The sequence below is a fragment of the Schistocerca cancellata genome, chromosome 1 (assembly GCF_023864275.1).
Source record: "Schistocerca cancellata isolate TAMUIC-IGC-003103 chromosome 1, iqSchCanc2.1, whole genome shotgun sequence".
Classification (NCBI taxonomy): domain Eukaryota; kingdom Metazoa; phylum Arthropoda; class Insecta; order Orthoptera; family Acrididae; genus Schistocerca; species Schistocerca cancellata.
The window spans coordinates 987,913,562-987,934,146 of record NC_064626.1 but is presented as its reverse complement, the minus strand read 5'-3'; the positions used below and the strand labels follow the sequence as shown (position 1 = coordinate 987,934,146).

Below are 20,585 nucleotides of genomic sequence, written 5' to 3'. Positions count from 1 at the left end.
ATTTGTATTTTTTTAATGTTGTTTGTATGGTATGTGGAAAGGACACTACAGAGAATTATGTAATGGAACTGTATGAAAGACGCTCAAAAACAAAGTGCAAAAACATATGAAACCTGGCTGCAAAGTGTTAAGTGTGCGTGTGATATACATGGGTGTGTGCATGATAAACTAAAGATGGCAATACTTCATGTAACCTGAATTTTCTATGCTCAACAACGTTGTAAAAACATGAATTTTCCATGCTCGACAATGTCGTAAAAGCGGCAAGAAGCTTACCTTGTCAATGGATGTCGCAGGTATGGCTGGTGTCCCTAATGAATAAGTGAGAGCAACAGGGTGAAATAAATTCCTCGGGCTGCTGATATGGAAACTAATTGTCACTGCATTGAAGATTTCACAAAGGATCAAACCACTTAACACAATCTTCATGAATTTGTGCAGTGAAAGCTACTGTGAACGAATAGCACGAACATTCTGGCTTTGTATTAAACATGTGAGAGCGAGCTGGGACAGTAATGGAATTCGAGCTGTGCACGCATGCTTTGCAAGCTAAACACTATGCAGATACTGACTGACAACAATGGGACTATGTGGTTACAGCAAGCAATTTGTTATGATAGAAAACTTTTGTATGTATGTGTTAAAGGAAGCTAATATGCCCTTGTAAATTGATAACTATATAGGATAACTCCAATGGCCAAAAATAAAGGCTATACCGATACAGCCAGGTTTATCAACCCTCAAAAAGGGAAATAAGCTCAGACACTGTGTTCCTCTGTATGACATCAGTGCACAGTGAGGGGCATTCACCTGTTTTGTCACTATAAATGGTACCAGGCAGACATGAGTTCCACCATGCCGATACTATTTAAAAATGTGTATTCCAGTCGTACATTAAAAAAAAAGTTATTAGGGAGACCAAGTTTATACATAGATATTTATATAAACAACCCCATCTGTTCATCATTTTGCCAGTGCTGAGAATCCTGCATCAAGAGGATTGAAGTAGACAAGAGGAAATTGCATGAGCAGGGGAGGGGTGATCCGGTAACAGCATTGTCATAACCAGGTCTATGCACAATGGATACAATGAGAAGAAGTACGTAAATTTAAATGATGATTGTTGATCTTAAATGAATTGGCATTGAAGATCTGTTGATATTAGTTCCAGTTAAAATTCAGCCAGGATGTGTGTACCTTTCAATTTCTTTCAATTATTCTTTCCAATTTTTTAAAATTATTCAGTCAGCAATTATTAATCAGTTTCTGTTCTATTATTTTGCCCGCTCCCCCCCATATTCTGCCACTATTCGATGATCAAAAGCCTAAATAAATAAAATAAATTACATGTTTGATATATAGGTTTTCTGTCTGAATTAAAATTGAACACCAAATTCTGCCCATTCATCCATTTTGTTCCTATACCTCATTGTGAATCTTCAGAAATGTGGAACAATTCAAAGTATTCATGAGTGAAAGAGCAGCATCAAAAGTAAGAATATAGAGAAGTCAGTAAGGCTAGAGATGTAAGCCAATTTTGTGGGATTGGAATATCAGATTACCAATATTTTAAAATATGCTGCTGGTCTGGTGCAGATCACAGAGAAGTTTGTATCTGTTCTGAGATGCCGTGGCGAACCTCATTTGAACTCTTCTGTCAGGAGAGTTAATTTAGAATTTAAATGGTTGCTTGTATTGGATGCAGGGTCACATATTGGTATGGCTCCTGTTTATTCTGTCAGTAGGGGGAATTGTACTAGATATGGCACTACCATAACTGGGAATGAAAGAATAAACAGGGTAGTTAACAGCAAGAAATTTAAGGGGGAAGGAAGTGGTGGATGCACTGCTTTGAGTGGTATAATACCCTTGGTTACAAGTTTTAGGGCAGAATTAAAGAAAAAATGAAGTTTTATGAGAGATTAGGATTGAAACAATTATTCGGTTCGAGAAAGAAACCAAACAACATAATTCTGCATATTGCATCAAAAGCAGCTGAAGGTTAAAAATTTTCAGCAGTCAGCAGAAATTTTATTTCCACCCGGTTTTGTCTCCACCAATGAAATATGCAAGATTTCGTCACTGCATCGAAGTATTCGAGGACTAAGAAGTAAAATTAATGAACTACTTATATTTGAGGACTAAGATGTATAATTAATGAACTGCTTATCTGTATTGATGAATTAGCTATAATTTGACTCTCTAAAGATCATGTGACCACTGGTATAGAGATGTTAAGTGTTACAGGATTTGAGTTAGCATCTCATTTCTGTAGACTAGAAATGGAGAAAGGAGGAGCTGCCACGTTCATCGCAAATGTCATAAATTTAAGATCATAGATGGTTATAAGATTTGCCTGGAGCAGCAATATAACATATGCAACTGAAATAGAATTTCATAACAAATCCTTTGTAGTAGTAAATATATATAGCAAGCACCTGCAGGTAATCTTAAATCTGTTCATAAATTGCCCTGAAATTCTGCTGTTCTATTTAAAAAAAGAAAAAAAAAGAGAGAAGAAATAGTGTTTGCTGATGATTTTCTTAAAATATCTTTCAGTAAGAAACTAGAAACTATTATAGTCAGCAACACTTTCGTTCAACTAATTGTTCAAACACAGCCATTGATAATATCTTTGCAGAGAGTTCTAATGAACAAAATGATATTATAAAACCAATGGTCAATGGCCTCTCAGACCATGACATGCAGTTCCTTTTGCTAAATGTTAAAAAGGGATAGCATACAAAAATCTAAAAAACCTAAGCTCAAGAAGGTAGTCAATAAGCCAAAAGTTGAGATTTTAGGAAACTCCTTCAAAACATGAAAGGAATAAATATATTTTGTAAGACAAAAAGGAAACCGTATCTGTCAGTCAGCAACAGCTCTGATATTGATGTTGTAGCTCATTACAAAACATACTGCAAAATATTAAAGACTAGCTGAGTTCTCAATATTGCCCTAGTAAGTATTTATTTCAGTTCTATTAGTTCATCTCCTCCTTCACCTTCTCTTTATCCATCTGCTCCATGCTGTACTGGTTGCCCTGGGGAGAACAAGATTTATTTGTATGGAATTCCGAACAGTGCAATGAATTAAGACTTTTATGAATGAAATGTGTACAGAAAAAACATTTATCATTCAACATAATTGTATTTAAAAACAATACCAATTTATTATGTATATTATTCTTTGTTCTATATTACAACTATTGATAACTGTGAAACAGGTAAATGATTTTATGCAGTTACTTACTCTGGTCTTGATCTTGGATGAGAATGGACGTGAGGGACATTGTAAGTGTACTTGTGTTGCATTTTGGTTAAATATGTGTGTTTTTTAGCTCTTAAAAACCTTTAGTTAAACCTTTACTTATGTATCTTTAGCACCCCTACATGTCAGGAAACTAATAACTTATTTTTTCAGAGTATCAGAATACTCAATACAGCATGAGCCTATGACTGATTATGTGTTGGACATTTGCACAGCCACAATTTTTTATTTGAAAATTGCCAATATTAAATGGAATGGAGCCATGGAAATAACTTACAAAGTTTACATTTTAATTATATTATTTAACTTCAGTGTCATTTTAATTTGTTTGCAAAGATTAATAGCAATTTTCATTAAATTCTTGTGATTGCCACACAATGACTATCTTTTGTCTCAACTACATAAATTCACAGAAATTAACTTACTCTGAAAGGATCAATGATAAATATGCCCCACCATAATATTTCTCTGTGCAAACTTATGACATTAAAGCAGTATTAATTTTAATGAAATTTGCAATGCAAAAAGAGCCTGAGATAGTTTGTTGACATATGAGCTAGTACTGTGCTTCACACCCTCTTTCTTTCACATTGTAGGCATTAAACCGTAAAATAATATTTCCTTAAAAAAAAAAAAAATGAAAGACTGTGTAATTTGCCTGTGATAAGTTGTGTTTTCACTTAAGTGCGTGTGGCGTCATTTGATGTGTAACTATGTGTATACATGTCTACAAGACAAATAGTTAATGAACTGCACATGTACACACAATTACAGCACACCACTTGACATATAGAACAGAACACAACATATTAAAAACAAGGCATCCCTCTCCCTGCCCACCTCCTCTTGCTCTGTACCCTGTCCCTCTCCTTCTTCGTCTCCCCCTTCTCTCCATCAACTACCTCCACCCACCACTCTCTGTCCATCTCCTCCTGCTGCTCTCTCTGTCCATCTGTTATCCCCCCCCTCTCCTCCTCCTCCTCTTCCTCCTCCTCTTTCTATCCATCTCCTCCTCCTCCTCTTTCTTTTTTATGTCCATCTCCTCTTCCTTCTCCCTCTCTTTATCTACGTCCTCCTCTTCACTTTCTCTGTGCCACTCCTCCCCCCATTCACTCTGTCCATCTTCTTCTCCCCCCTCATCTCTTAAACTGTGTGTCATTCATTTTGTAGGTACATTCAGCAGCATATATGGATACTGTCCGCAAAACGTGTCACAAATACAGTTAGTAGTAAAGCAGCAATAAATTAAAACATCATGCTTGATGAAAAATAAAAAGTGAAAATGTAGCAAGAAATAAACTTTTCCCCTTCATCATTATGTTTGAGAAAAAGTTCCAGAAAGGTTTGAAATTATGTGTAAAGCTAGTTGAGAGTCACTAAGTGCTTTTGTTCTCAAATACTGAATACTGGAGGAATAAAATCTAGATAATAAAGTGTCATGTCCTACACTTATTTTCTGATGTATTTCTTAGCTTAATCTTCTGATGTGTATCTGTTAGTAGTAATATCAAATATGTTATGTGTTATGTACAATCTAACTTTTGTACATATTCAGTATAATAATTTGATAACTGTAAATAAGTGTTGTAAAACGATTTTTCTATTGACATGCGTGGCTACTGTAGCGTATTATCATATGCACCTCAATGTATTTAACATTATGTTTTTCGAGAAGTTTGTTATTACCTTTTAAATGAAAATATGTTGAGGATTTTTTTACTTATTCCACATCCACGAGGACTGTTTCTTTTGCGATCTGTGGAAGGTACATTAGCATATTTATTTTCTTTGTAAATATTTCTTGTTTTCTGACATGTTCTGCATCCTAGAGGACTCTTCACCATGTATCTGTTGGAAAGAAAATTACATCTAATACAAACTAATCTAGTCTGTAAATGGCATAAAGAATCAACTGTCACCACCTTACTATATACTTTTAGTGTTTGTACAAGCATACAGTTAACATCCTAAAATTAACAGGAAAACTCTGAAAAAAGCAGCACTTGCTCAGAGAAATTAAATACGTGGTTTGCCTCGCCAACATTTGCGAGATGTGACTTCAAGGGAGGTTGCATTTACATGAGCACATTGACATAAATCAGATAGTAACAGTAATCAAGGTATATTTTTAACAATAGATAACTGTTTACCAAAAATATTAACATTGCTACTAATCACACTACTAACAGGGAACTTCGTCTAACTAATGAGGTAATTTGTAAAAGGAATCAGTTGTAAAAATTTTTTTAACTTTCTTTTGAATTTGTAGGTACTCAGTGCCTTTCTTCAGATTTTTGAAGTCCTTTGTTTAGAATACAGAAACCCAATCTGAACCCAAAGAAGGGGGTAAAGTCTAAATGATAATTATTTTTTTTTATTCTTGCCTGTGCTGAAGAGTATCAGCACAGCACTGAAAATGTCAGTATCTGTACTCCAACAACCAAATAAAAAATTGTTTTCTGAATTTCTTTTGATTGTTACTGTTTTATTTAAAGTCCCAGAATGTCTTGAACTGATTTATAAAGTAGCCTACCAGTTGTCCCTGACCACCTTGTTTTCTTCTTGTCTCTTCACAGTTTTGTTTGCTTGGCGTTTATGTTAATTATGTCCTTTTAATAATGTTCCCATGATTATCACATTTGCAATCATTTCTTCATTGTGATTATAATTTTGATGGTAGTTATCTGTCATTTCAATGTCATTTCTATCTTCCTGCCTTCATTTTATTCTCTTTTATTTCCTTCTGTGTATGTACTTTCAAATTGCCAAATTTTGTTGTTAAACTTCTTCTGCAAGTTTCCTCTCTTTCATACACAGGTAATACTTTCTGATTTCTTCCTACTCTAATAACATTTTGTAAATTTCCTCATTCTATAGCCTTTTTGTTTGCTTTTTCCACAGCAGGGCTTTTCTCAGTAGGTATTATTGTTACTCCCTTCATTCTTGTAGGCATCATTTTCCTTATCTTCTTGAATCACTCTGACTGTCCTGAATGAGATAACTGCATCATGTTTTACTATCAACAGTCACTCCTGATAAACAGAATGCCCAGTCATGCTCTTTCTGGTTCTTGTAAAACAACTGGTTATTTGGAAGCTAAAGGAATGTTCATAGACTACTAATTTTCTCTGCAGGCACAATAATATGTCAACTATAAATTTTCTGTTTCTGTTTAACTTTTAACACTTAAAATATTATACTGTATTGATCAGCTTGAACTTTGTTGTATGGACCTTTCATTAGCTGCACTGTGCTAAAACTTTTTAAGGTAAATTTATATTTTCTAGGTCTTTATACAGCTATTGGATATTTTCATAAGTTGACATTAATGGTAATTTTGATTGATGATCTCCATCCAATGAAAGACTTTCCAATACAGAAATGCAGAGAATGTGTTTTTAGTACAAATGGACATTTACTTGCTGCTGTAAATGAAAATGTAATTCACATCTATTCCTGTATTTCATTTGAAAATATTATGAACCTGAAAGGCCACAATGGGAAGGTATAAAATATCACTTTTCCTTTTACAATTTTAGATCATTACAAATGATAAATAATACACAGTTGATTTCATTTTAGATACTTGGTCTTTCGTGGACAAATACAGATGATAAATTAATATCTTGTGGAGCTGATGGAGCTGTTTATGAATGGGACATTCTAAAAGGAAACAGAATGAATGAAATTATAATAAAGTCTTGTATGTTTACTGGGGTGTGTGTTACTTCTAGTGGTGACTTTTCATTTGGTGTGGGCACTGATGGACAGCTTAGACAAATGAAGAATTCTGCTGTAAGTGTTTGCAGCATGTACTTTCCATTCATTGGCTAAATTCCTAAAATATTAAAACTGTGCATCAGGCTCAAACTCTTGAACTTAACTTTGCAAGTGAAGCTTTTGTTGACAACTATCTCCATTGATTACTTAATTGCTTCAATGTATATGTGTCTCTCTCCTATGCTCAAAACTCTTGAAAGGTTCTTCTACAGGCTTTCTCAACCAGGAAGAAAATTTATGGCTTACTCATAGCTTAGCAGTTGTTATCAAAATAAATTTTTCACTCTGAAATCTAGTTCATAATATAGAAGAGAGATACTGGCAGTAGTTGTGTTGTTAGGCAGGCCATCAGTCGTTTGTGGACAGCTCAGTCAGTAAAAGTCCTGTCTGGACAGTGTCAGGGTTTGAGATTAAGTTCTAAACCAATGCAGTGATTTAAAGTTAATTGTAGTTAATATATAATTAAAATTTGCAAATGTTTGCTATTAATACTAGATATTAAATTCTGATATTTTTTTTTTCTTTTAATAGTTCTTTTGTCATTTATAGGTGATCACATCTTTGCAAGTTACTGTTGAGAAACTTAACTGTGTGGTGCTTACACACAATAATTTGATCTTATTTATAGCATCAACATCTGGTACTATAATGTCAGTAAGCTTTCCTTTCCATGAGACTACTGAGATTATTCAACACAAAATGCACAGTTATGCTGTTACAAGAGTAAGTAACTGGTGGAGCATTTATAAATATTATAGTTATCTCTTTTTCCCACTCAGTAAATTAACGTATTGCTTTATCATTATGATAATGTTACTTTTCCTTTAAAACTCACCTGCATAAAACAGCATTTCCATCTGCAACACATTTTGCAGTCAAGTACAGTGCATCTTGCAGCCGTGTAGTCGGATATTGGATTACTATCTGTTGTGTCTGTATCTCCAATTAGCAACACTTAATCTAGCTCTGTCAGCATCAGACAGGATTAAAACTGTCAGCATAATTATTATGAAAGGAAACGGACAAAATAACCTAACAATTAATGTTCTTTTAATTTACTGTCACTTGCACCATTCACATTTGCAGAAATTTCAAATAGATGTTGTATTTATTTAATATAATACTTTTTTATCCTTGTTTCACAGATTTTATTATTACTGTATGACCTAGGTTTCGGGTTATAAGCCCATTTTCTAGAACATAACAGATCCCCAAGCTGAGAACCAAGCAATGATAGACATGTCAACATTTTAATCCGTCGTTTTTGACTTAAACTGTAAAAGCTATCTCTGTGACATCTGTCAACCACGCCGTGAAAGAGAGTCTTCAAAGATGTGGAATAAATCAAGTTATACTTTAACAGGCAGAAGCAGCCTTGGCTAGTTTGGTGAAGTCTACTAATAACAAATTATAGCTGGCACTAATCTACTAAAACTGATAATTATGTTTATTACTTCTAGATTACTTTATGTATTTATGTTAGGAAAAACACAGCCACTTTGAGAAAAACCACTGTTACTCCTTCTGTACTAATCTGTTGCCGTTATTTTCTAATACTTGCATAGGAAATATTGAATACTCCCTATAATAAATCCTAGGCTCCTGTAACCCTTCTGGCCTCAATTTTCGGTAATCTTTGTCCTTACCCTCTAGTCCCTTCCCTGTTCCCATTCCAGTACTACAGAGTCCTCATTCCACCATTTGAACCACAGTCTTCTTACATCTCTCATTCTCTGCTAGTGCCCCCCGTCTTCCGTCTAACCTCCCGACTGCACCTAGCTGCCCTATCCTCTCTCCACCTCGTCCCTGTATGCACCCACAAGCAGTGCTTTATCATCCCCCACCCCTGTCCTGCTATCCCTCCCCCTCCCCACCCCAGCCTCCTCCTTACTCTCACCATCCAGCTGAGTCTCCCATCATGGGCACCTGCTCACAGTGTGGCCTCAGCAGCCAGAGATTGTGGCCATGTGTGTGGGGTTGCATTTGTGTGAGTGTATGTGTGTGTATGTTCTATCTCTGATGAAGGCCTTGTTGGCCAAAACTTCATTTTCTAACAGTCTTTTTGTTGTGCCTGTCTGTGACTCAGCATCTCCACTGTATAGTGAATAGCAACTTTCCTTTTCAATATTGTTACACTTCAATATGTAAGATGTCTTAAATCTTTGCCTTTCACTTACCAAGTTTTAGTTTTTTGCATGCGATGATGTGTCATTATTTCACTGTCATCCAGCTGCAATAGTACCAGAAGATCCAGGTGTGTAACTGCAGGAGTAATAACATACTTTATATATACACAAATATGCCGCAGTCACAGGCACTGCAGGCCATGTGCTGCTTCCACAAACAGCCTCCATTCCTTTCTGGTTTGTGCTGCAGTTACTCCAGGTACCTTCAATACTCAGGACTACCAGGTCCTTCACCAGGTAACCCATCCAGCGTTGTCTTGATCGGCCTATGAGGTGCCTGTCATTTGGCCCCTCAAGTGCCATCTTCACCAGTCTGTTTTCTGGCATATGGGCTGCATGGCCAGCCCAATGGATTCTTTTGCTCTTCATCTTATGTTGCAGTGTTGGTTGTTGAAAAAAGAGGTAGATTTCCTCATTATTCCTCTTCCTCCATTCTTCTTTATCTAGAATCGGATCCTGCTTGGGTCGGGTATGTGGTCACATATTGGTGTAGTTCCTTTTGATTCTCTCAGTAGGTGGTATTATACTAGGAATGGCCTACACCTCAACAGGAAAGGGAAGTATAAATTGGCTGGGCTAATAGCAGGAAATTTAAGAGGGCAGGGCACCTTTTTTCAGAGAAGTGGGACAGAAAGAAGCCAAGTTCTAAGAGAGTTTAGGATTCAAATGAACCTCCAGTTTGAGGAAAAAACTAAACAGCATAATTCTGGCACATTGGATCAGCAAACACAGCTGTTGGTTAGAATTTTCACCAATCAGCAGAAATTTTATTTATACCTAGTTTTATCTCAGCCAGCCAACATGAAATGCCAACTGTCATTAGTGCATCAAAATATTCGAGAGCTAAGAATTATAATTAATGAACTACTTATCTGCATTGATAAATTAGAGTCATCCAACCCAGTTGATGTAATCTGCCTCTCTGAGCATCATGTGACCACTGGTAGAGATAGGTTAAGTGTTGCAGGATTTAGGTTAGCTTCTCACTTTTGTAGGGCAGAAATGGAGGATGGAGGAGCTACCACATTCATCAGAAATACTATAAATTTAATAACATAGACATTTATAAATTTTGCTTAGAGCAGCATATGAAAGCATGTACAACAGAAGTAGATTTCATAATAAAGCATTCATGATAGTAAATGTATACTGAGCACCAGCATGTAATTTTAACCCATTCATAAATCAGTTTGAAGCTCTACTGGTTTATTTAACAACAAAAAAGAAAGAAATTGTGGTTGCTGGGGATTGTAATGTAGCTTTTTGTGAAAACTCTCCCAGTAAGATCTTATTGCAGTCAGCAGCTTTGTCATTCAGCTTAATTCATACAGTTAACTTTCCAAGTAGCATAGCTAAGGGCTCAAAGACGGCCATTGATAATATATTTATAGAAGTGTCTAATGAACAAAATTATATTACAAAACCCATAATAAGTTTCCTCACAGACCATGACATGCAGTTCCTTTTGATAAATGTTAATACTGATCCAGACATAAAATACTAAATCTGATTTCAAAAGTGTGGCCAGGAAATTAAAATTGATTGTTTCCGGAAACTCCTCAAAGACATGAACTGGAGTGATGTGTACAATGCTCATAGCATGAATGAGAAACACAGCACTTTTATTAATTACTCCTTAACTTATTCGAAAACTGTTTTCCCCAAAAACTAACCCAGATTAGACCAAAGTCAATAAAAAAGCCATGGATTACTCAAGAAATAAAGGTATCTTGTAAGACAAAAAGGAAACTATATCTTTCATTCAGAAACAGCTTTGATGTAAATACTATAGGTCATTACAAAACATACTGCAAAATATTGAAGATAATAATTTGGACGTCAAAGAAAATGCGTTATAAGTAAAAATAGTCACCTCAGATAACAAAATAAAGACAATAAGGGATATAGTGAAGGAAAAGACTTGTAGAACCAGGGATGAAGAGCAGCAAATAGCATTAAGAGTAAATGATACACGGGTAACAAACATATGCAGTGTTGCACTTTATAACTGTTACTGAAAAGATGGGTTTGTCAGGTTCAGTAGATGCTGCCATGAAATAACTCAGACCTGTCACTAAATCTAACCACAATAATATGATTATGAACTTCACTATGCCAGTAGGAATAATGTCTACCACAAAACCTTTAAAAATTTAAAAAAAATCTAATGGCTATGATAATATATAAACAAAGTTGACTAAACAGTATGTCAATGAGTTCAGTGACATTTTAAATTATTTTTGTGTAACCAGCCATTTATCTGTGGAACATTTCTTGAGTGGTTGAAATGTCCTGAAGTCAAGCCTTTGGATAAGAAAGGAGATAAAGAAATACCATCAAACTTCCATCCAATTTCACTTTTTCCTGCATTCTGAAAATTTTTAGAAAAGATAGGGTAAGATACAGTCATCTTCTTGAGGCTGCTGGTATATTTTGTAATCTATGAAAGGCATTTGACTATATAAACCACAGTATCCTTTTAAGTAAATTAGAAGATTACAGTGTAACAGGAAGTGCTGAAAAATGGTTCAAATGCTTTATCTCTGACAGAAAAAAAGGGTGCCAGTAGGAAAGGGACATGTATTAAGCTATCCCTTGTTTCCTTCTCCACTGTGGCAACAAACTTTTTAGCAAGCCACTGTCTCATTTAATAAATGATTCATGATGATGATGATGATAATGATGCCCTAGAAAACTTAAATTAAGTCATACCCATACATAAGAAGGAATCTAAAGAAGATACTAGCAACTACTGCCCAGTTGGACCTCACAAAGGTTTTTGACATGGTAAATCACAACATACTTTTGCAAAAGTTGGATTCTTATGGGATAAGGGGAATTACCCATGGCTGGCTCGGCAGCTATTTCAAAGACTGAGCACAATATGTTGATGTAAATAAAGTCAGTCAGTCAGGAATTCTAAATGGGGTGCACTCTTCTACACAAGTTATAAAACTTGGTGTCCCACAGTGCTCTGTACAAGGTCCCTTGTCATTTCTACTTTATATGAATGACCTCCCTTCTACCCTACCCACTGACAAGGCATTTCTTTCCGCTGATGATACTAATATCCTTATATCAAATACAGATGAAACTCTTCAATCAGCAATTAATAGAAATACAACCCAACTAGACCCATGACTTGCATCAAATAGACTACTCCTAAATGCAGAAAGACAGTATGCCTAACCATCCATGCCATGCATTGTATTACATTGTATTGTATTTTATTGATCCAGGCATTCATAGTGTTGTACATATGATATTGGACTAGTCAAGAGAGCATATTTACAAGTTATTTTTACAAATTGATTTTAATTAATTTAATTTTAATTCATTTAATTTAAAATGGAACTCCCCAGGTTCTAACAGTGCACTAATTGGCAGCAATGTAGAATTTGTCAATGAAACAAAATTCTTAGAGAGTGACATCACTGATACATTCATGTGGGAAAATCACATTGACATGATTAGTTCCAGTCTAAGTAAAATTTGTTTTATTTTCCACTCAGTGAGGAACCAACTAAATGGCAGCACATTGACATGCATGTATTACGCTCTTTTCCATTCAGTACTATGCTATGGAATTATTTTTTGGGGTCATAGTACTGAATCAAGGAAATTATTTATACTGCAGGAAAAAAATCAATCAGAATAATCCCGTACAGAAAGCAAAGAGAAATGTGTAAACGGCTCTGTAAAAAATTAAACATAATGCCTCTCCCAAGCCAATATAAATTTGAACTTCTCTGTTTTATTAAACAAATCATAAATAGATTGCACAGAAATCTGGACAGTTGCCAACATGACGCAAGGTCAAAAAAATGTTAAGGCTAGTTCCCCATTCTACTATACTGTATAGAAATAGTGTTAAATGTGTAGGACTCAAACTCTACAACCATCTCCCGAAAGACGTAGAAAGTATTCAAGAATCAACAATATTTTAAAGAACCTTAAGAGTACTTCTAACAAAACACTGCTTTTACAGCGTACAAGACTTTCTTGAATGTGGTCTATCATAAATTAAATTATATATTTTTATTATGTTTCAAAATCAAACTGTTTGATTAGAAACAACCTATTGTCCACTAATGAACTTTTGCTGTTTGATTATGACCAGCATTATTATTTGAACTTATTCTTACCCTGGTATTATTATAAATACATACGTGGAAAATGATGGATTGAATGTAACAATATTATGGAAATATTGCTACTAACCATATAGCTGAGATGCTGAGTTGCAGATAGGTGCAACAAAGACACTGTCACAAAATAAGCTTTCAGGCAATAAGGCCATTGTCAAAAATAGATGACAGACCTACACACACACAAACACACACACACACACATACATGCAAATGCATCTCTCACACCTGAGTGCTGAGTGAGTTAGTGAGTGAGTGTGTGTGTGAGTGTGTGTGGTTGTATCTGTCGTTTATTTTTGACAAAGGCCTTGTTGGCCGAAAGCTTATTTTGTGAAAGTCTTTTTGTTGTGCCTATCTGCAACTCAGCATCACCACTATATGGTAAGTAGCAACTATCCATTTCATAATACTGAATGCATAAGTAATATAGCTTCAGTGAGATGTACACTATATATGTTCTCCTATTATGTGTTTTACTTGTCCCATATCATGTTGTACACTTCTGTACATTGAATTATTGAGTAAATCAATAAATATACAAACATAAATACAAGTAGTACTGTATTACCAGACTATGCGAGACAATAGAAATTACCATCCATCTGCATTTCAGCCCACTCCTGTTGTCTACATTCCCTTATTATTTTGTCTAAGATGACATTGAACAGAACAAATGAGAAAGCATCCCCTTGTCCAAAACCTGTCTCATTCTCAAATATTTCTGATGTGACCCCTTCGGCTATGCACTGATGCCCTCAACCCATCAATACAAGCTAGCACTTCTCACTACCGTCTCAGGGATTCTGAAGTTGTGCAGTTGCATGCATGTTGAAAACTTGAAGAACAGACAGTAGATATCTGTATCATATTCCCAGTGTTTTTCAAACAATTTGAAAATGTGATCTATTGTCAATCAGTTTGGCCAGAAACAAGCTTTGTATTCATGCATGTTATTTTCTTTGAAATGTTGTAATTTTCTGAGGCTAATAATAGACAGTACCTTTCATGTTACATTCAGCAAGCTGATATCTTTATAGTTACTACATTACATTTTGCTTCCCTTCTTGTATGTCAGGCATATTATGACCAAGTTCCATTCTTCTGGCAATGTCTCATTCTTCTGTATCAACTGGATTAGTTTATATATCTCTCAGTGCAAACTCTCACCTCCATCTTTGATTAATTTTCCTGTTATTCTGTCCTCCCCTGGGGGTTTGTTGTTTCTTAGTCTTTCGATTACTGTCTTCACACATTCTTCTGCCACTTCCCATTTCTGTTCATCTTTCATTTCCTCTGTGGCTCCCACAGGTAACATCACATCTGGGTCTGGGTGATTCAAGAGTTGTGCAAGGTTTTTACCCCAGGAAATAACTTATAACTATTATGGTGAAATGTTCCGCCACAGTATTTCTTGTTTAGCTCAACACATATGCTGTAACAACCTTTTAAATGTACTTGATAGCCAATGTCCATATACTTTACATAAGATATGCTGCACAGCTTTAATCCATCTAGATAACTTCTGTGTGAAATGATCAAAAGTTGCTTAATCTTTATTTGACACTGAAGATTAAACTTTCTCCTCTGCTGTTCTTCCCAGTGCCAAGTAAACCTACTTACCTATGTGCCACAAGAATAGAAATCTATTGCTGCTTCTTGTCCAGCTAACAGAAATCTTCAGACTGCCAGCCCATATGACATGTTGTTTCTTCTGAAACTGGTTTATTGAGACTTCTTTCTCCTGCTGTCATTTCATGCTTCAAATGTCTCCTCAATTTTTAATGTTCTTCTGAAGCCATTAATTTATAATTTTTAATTAATTTATCAAGTTCCACAGATCCGGTCATGAAGATATGCAGTTAGCATTGCTGCTTCTTGTATAGATAACAGAAATCTTCAGTCTTCCAAGAAAGATAAGCAGATTATTTGTAAAGAGAGGCCATTGAATAAGGTTTTTAATTTTGTTTCAAAACATAAATGCCTCAGTGAGATTAAGACTTCAGCTATTTGCTGAGATCATTTGTATGCCTGTTCAGCTATCATCTGAGATAAGTCTGTAAACACTGAGTTTGAGCCTTTGATTAGTATGGTTTAGTAATAAGAAAATGTTAGAGGTTTTGAATGGTTCTTCAAAGTAACTGGAAAATCATCTGATCATCCAAGTACTTTACTGTCTATGATAGAATTAAAATGTCATTGGAAAACCTCAAAGTTTTTATTCCTTCTCCTTACACTTTAACTCTCTTTCCAGATTTCTCCTTTGTTTTCGTTATTGGTTGATCAGTGTACAAAGTGAATAACAAGGGGTAAAGTGTCAACCCCATCTCTTTGCTTTCTCAATTATTTCCATCTTTCCATGACCTTTTGTTTCTTAGCACTGCAGTCTGATTTCTTTACAAGTTGTAGATAATATTTTCCTCACAGTATTTTATCTCTGATCACTTCAGAATTCCAATGATTGTATTCCAGTCAATGTTTTGGGATGTTTTCTCTAAAATTACAAATGTTATAAATTTGAGTTTGTGTTTGTTCAATCTTTGTTTTACAGTAAGTCTGTACTGCTTCACATTTTCCTACATTTCTCTATAATTCTAATTGTTCTTCCTACAGGTCAGTTCCTACCAACTGTTCTACTCTTCTGTAGATAATTCATGATATCATTGTATGATAATGATTTATTGAACTTGGTAGTTCAGTAATATCACATCATGACTTATTAAACTCGATGGTTCAATACTCATACCTGTCAGCAGCTGTCTTCTTTGGTATTGGGATTCTTATACTCTTCTTAAAGCCTAAGGGCATTTTTCCTCTCTCATATATCTTACATGCCAAGTGGAGTAGTTTTATTATGGTTTTTTCTCTCAAGTTTCTTAAAAATTCTGAAAGGTTGTGATCTACTCCAGCTACTTTGTCTCCATTCAGGTCAGTCAGTGCTTTCTCAAATTGTTCTTGCAGTGTCACATCAGGTCTATCAGTGCTTTGTCAAATTGTTCTTGCAGTGTTACATTACTCATTTCATCTTCATCCACTTCCACCTCTCATTCCATAAATTGTCAACAAGTTTTTCTCTCATATATAGTCCTTCTATATATTCTCTACCTCTCAGCCTTCTCTTCTTTACTTAGCATTAGCTTTCCATCTCAGATCTTGATGCTTGTACAGCTGCTTATCTTTTTTTCCAACTTTTTATTTAATTTTCCTATATACCCAACACCCCCAATTATTTATTGGGCTTTGTCCAATCTCTGTCTTTCCTTACAGCTTCTGCCTCTTAACTAAATAAATTCAGTTCACATTCAGGAGGACAATGGTTCAAACTCGCATCGAGCCATCCTGATTTAGGTTTTTCATGATTTCCCCAAATCGCTTCAGGTAAATGCCAGGATGGTTCCTTTGAAAGGGCATGGCCAACTTCCTTCCCTAATCCAATGGGACTGATGACCTCACTGTTTGGTCTCCTCCTCCCCCCCCCCTCCCCCCCCTCCCCCCCCCCCCCCCCCCCCCTCAGATCAACCAACCAACTAAATAAATTAAGTCGCTTGATGATGACAAAGCGGGTAATGCTTAGACCACAAATCCAAAGGTTTAATGTTCATTGTTTGGTCAGTCCTCTTATTTTTTCCTCCTACAGGCTATGCCTTGTACATGTGACAGCTGCCAAGTTGCACCATACCTACTATTTTGCACTACTGCCCAGTTAGGGCATTTTCCTCCTGGACAATCTCTGCCCAAACTTCTCTGCTGGCTGCCTTGGCTCTCCATCTTCTAACTCCCGTTCTCCATGTTGTCTAGCCATCTGGTCCTTGATCTGCCCCTTATACATCGTTCATCTGGTTTTCCTTTGAAAACTTTCTTGACTGTGCTGTTCTCCACCATTATTTCTTCATTTCCCAACCAACATAGTCTATTATTCTTTATTTCTGTCATGATGTCTGGTTTGTGATACTACCTTCTCATCTCATTAATATTTCTAATTTGCCAAAAACCCCTATCGTCCATTGACCTGTAGATTTTCCCAAGTATCTTTCTTTCCAATTTTTGCAACAACTCCTCATCATTTTGTGTCATTGTGCAATTCTCTGAACCACTCATCACCACTGTATGATACACAGTCAGCTTCAGATTCCTACTAAGGCTTCTTGCTTTAAATACTTTAACCAGTGCAAAGTAATTCCTGTTACCAGCTGCAATCCTTGCATGTATTTCTGCTCTCAAATCATTATTCCCAGTTAACAGTGATCCAAGATATTTAAAGCTCTCACAGCGTTCATGTTTGTTCCCATTCAAAGTCATGCTTCTTTCTCCTTCATTATACCTTTTCTTAGATGTTAACATATACTTGGTCTTTGATTGATTAATTGTCAGCCCCATCTCCACTCCATATCTCTCTAATTTTTCAGGCTTTTCTTCCAGGTTGTGTTTCCTCCTGGATAACAAATCATTATCTGCATATCCAAGATCCTGTGTCACTCTATTAATCAGTGTGCCCCCAGGGTTGCTGCTTTATGTCTTTCACATTACCCTCTCCAAGACGACATTAAACAGAATAGTGGAGAGCACATCATCCTCCCATAATCCTTGGTTAACTTCAGATACCTTTGATAGAGTACCCTCAATCTTTACTTTGCTTACTGTTCTTCTCAAAGTCATTTGAACCAGTCTTATCAGTTTGTTGGATACTTCTGCCTCTTGCATTGCCTTCTAGAGTTGATCCCTTTTGATAGTATCATAAGCATGTTTGAAATCAATGAACAGCTGGTGGACATCGATGTTATACTTGTAACATTTTTCAAATATCTGTCTGATGATAAAAATCTGATCTGTAGTGGATCTATTAGTCCTGAAACCACACTGGTAGTATCCTAGATACTCTTATACAAATGTTCTTAGTCACCCAGCAATGATTTTTTCCTGATATTTTATATACTATTCAGAGCAGTCAATTCCTCAATAATTTGCACAGTTGGCTTTGTCATATTTCTTATGTATATGGCAGAGTGTTTCTGTATTCCAATGTTCCACCCTATTTTGTTTCCACCACATTTCCACTATAATCTCTTGCAAAACTCTGATTAGTTTTTTTCTGCCATATTTTATCATTCCTGCTGAAATATTGTCTTCTCCCAAAGCTTTATTGTATTTAAGAGTCTTGATACTAGCTTTAACTTCTTCCAGCATAGGTTCCTCGACTGATTCATGGTACTCTCCTTCTCCATTTCGTTCCTGCTCCACATCTTCTACTATACCAGCATCAACCTCACCTTTGTTTTCTGATTCTGTATTCAATAGTTCACTAAAATACTCCACCCATCTGTGTAAAATCTGATCTTTTCCTCCTATCTGATTTCTCTCTTTATCTTTACAGAAAACTGCTCTGGGTTGGGCTCCCCTTGTTATATGTTTCACGCTCATGTAGAATTTCCTTATTTCCTGAGCAGTCTTTCTCTCTTCTAACTTATCAATCCACCATTTTTCAAACTCTCTCTTTTTCCTCTTACATTCCTTATCTGCTTCCCTTCCTTTCTCCTGGTATTCTTCTATAGTAAATCTTCTACAGTTATTCTTTTTTTTGTCGCATTCCTTTTTTTTATCATCCTTCTACAATCTTCGTAGAACCAGACGTGCTTTCTTGATTGCTTCTTTCTACCCAGTACAGTTTCAGGTGTCTCATGTATTATACCTTTGACCACTTCCCATCTTTCTTTGATATCCTCTCCTGCCCAGTCGTTGGCTTCATTAAGTCTAATTGTCATAATAGTTTTATACTGTTGTATTGAATTTTTATCATTTCTTAACTTAGCATCATTCTTGGTCTGTCTGTAATTGACTACCCTCTGTCTGTATTTGATTCTTACTAAATAGTGATCACTATTTCCATCTGCACCATGACAACTATCCACTTCTAATATACCTGAAGCATATCATCTGTCTATGAGTATGTGATCAGTTTGATGTTCTGTGATCCCATCTAGGGAGCACCATGTAACTTTCCTTATATCCTTCCTTTGCATCCATGTGCTTTTAATAATCAAGTTATTGGCCGTGGCAAAATCAGTTAGTCTGATACCATTATCATTAGAAGCTTCATGTAGCCCCTCTTTATCAACTGTTTTCCTGTATGGATTTTTTTCTTTCTGCTTGAGCACCGAAGTCTCCATAACCACCTTAACATGATGCTTTGCCACCCTTGCTGTTTCCTGTTCCAGTTGTTCATAGAATATGTCTTTTACCATCTGCTCTGCATCTTCTGTTGGAGCATAGGTATGTATGAAGGACATATTGAAGAACCGAGCTCTCATTTGTAGTACACATATTCTTTCACTAACGGGCTTAAAGTTCAGTATGGCAGTCATATGAGCACTATCAACCAGAAAACCTGTGCCTTCCTATCCTCTGCTTCCACAGCTGTAGAATAATGTGTGTGGCCCAGATTCTAATATTCCACTTCCTTTCCATTTGACCTCTTGTATTGCCACCATTGTCACATTATATTTCTTCATTTCCTTTTTCAGATTCTGTAGCCCTACAATCTTGTTCAGTGTTCTCACATTACATGTTACTAAATACCAATTCATAAGCTGTTTCTGTTGCCAAGGCCATTTGTCTGTTACATCTGCCTCCTTTGTCCTTTGGTTCCACAATGAGCTTTTTTTTACTGGGCTAGGGTTGATAGCCCCACATCCAACCCTCATCCTTTATCCAGGCTTGGAACTGGCACTGGGATTTCCATGGTATCTCCCAATGGCAGAGATAAGTTGCACCATAATTTAGATTATAATTGACTGGATGAGTCAGTTGACAAACTGAAAGATTTTATTTTACTCTTTAGGTTCACCAAACTTACTATAAGACTTGTATAATGATGTATATAATTTCAGATGTGTGTAACACATGATGACAAAATCCTAGTTACATCCTCTGAAGATGGAACTTTGTGTTTATGGAAAATTATTTCATCTGAAGTCAAGCCAAGGGAACTGTCATATTCAGAAGATATATTGATCAATAAGGGTTATCTTCTGGAACTTCTCAATTCTATTAGAGCTTTAGAAGTAAGAATGCATGAACTAGAAGTAGAACATGATTATCAGGTTAGACAAAATGAAATACGACACGCAGAAAAGCTGAGAGATATACATGATGAGTCTCAGATGACTGTCATCAAACTTAATCATAAAATTGAGGTATGTTAACATGA

At 35.8% G+C, this 20,585-nt stretch overlaps 1 protein-coding gene across 1 annotated transcript in view; it reads left to right on the top strand.

Moving 5' to 3' along the window:
• LOC126120331 (cilia- and flagella-associated protein 57-like) overlaps positions 1-20,585 on the top strand; it is a 294,506-nt gene that overhangs the window by 72,672 nt on the left and 201,249 nt on the right. The window contains exons 7-10 of the mRNA XM_049915076.1: positions 6,558-6,775; positions 6,853-7,065; positions 7,600-7,773; positions 20,266-20,571. Of these exons, the coding sequence (XP_049771033.1) occupies positions 6,558-6,775; positions 6,853-7,065; positions 7,600-7,773; positions 20,266-20,571 (911 nt within the window). The remainder of the gene's footprint in view (positions 1-6,557; positions 6,776-6,852; positions 7,066-7,599; positions 7,774-20,265; positions 20,572-20,585) is intronic.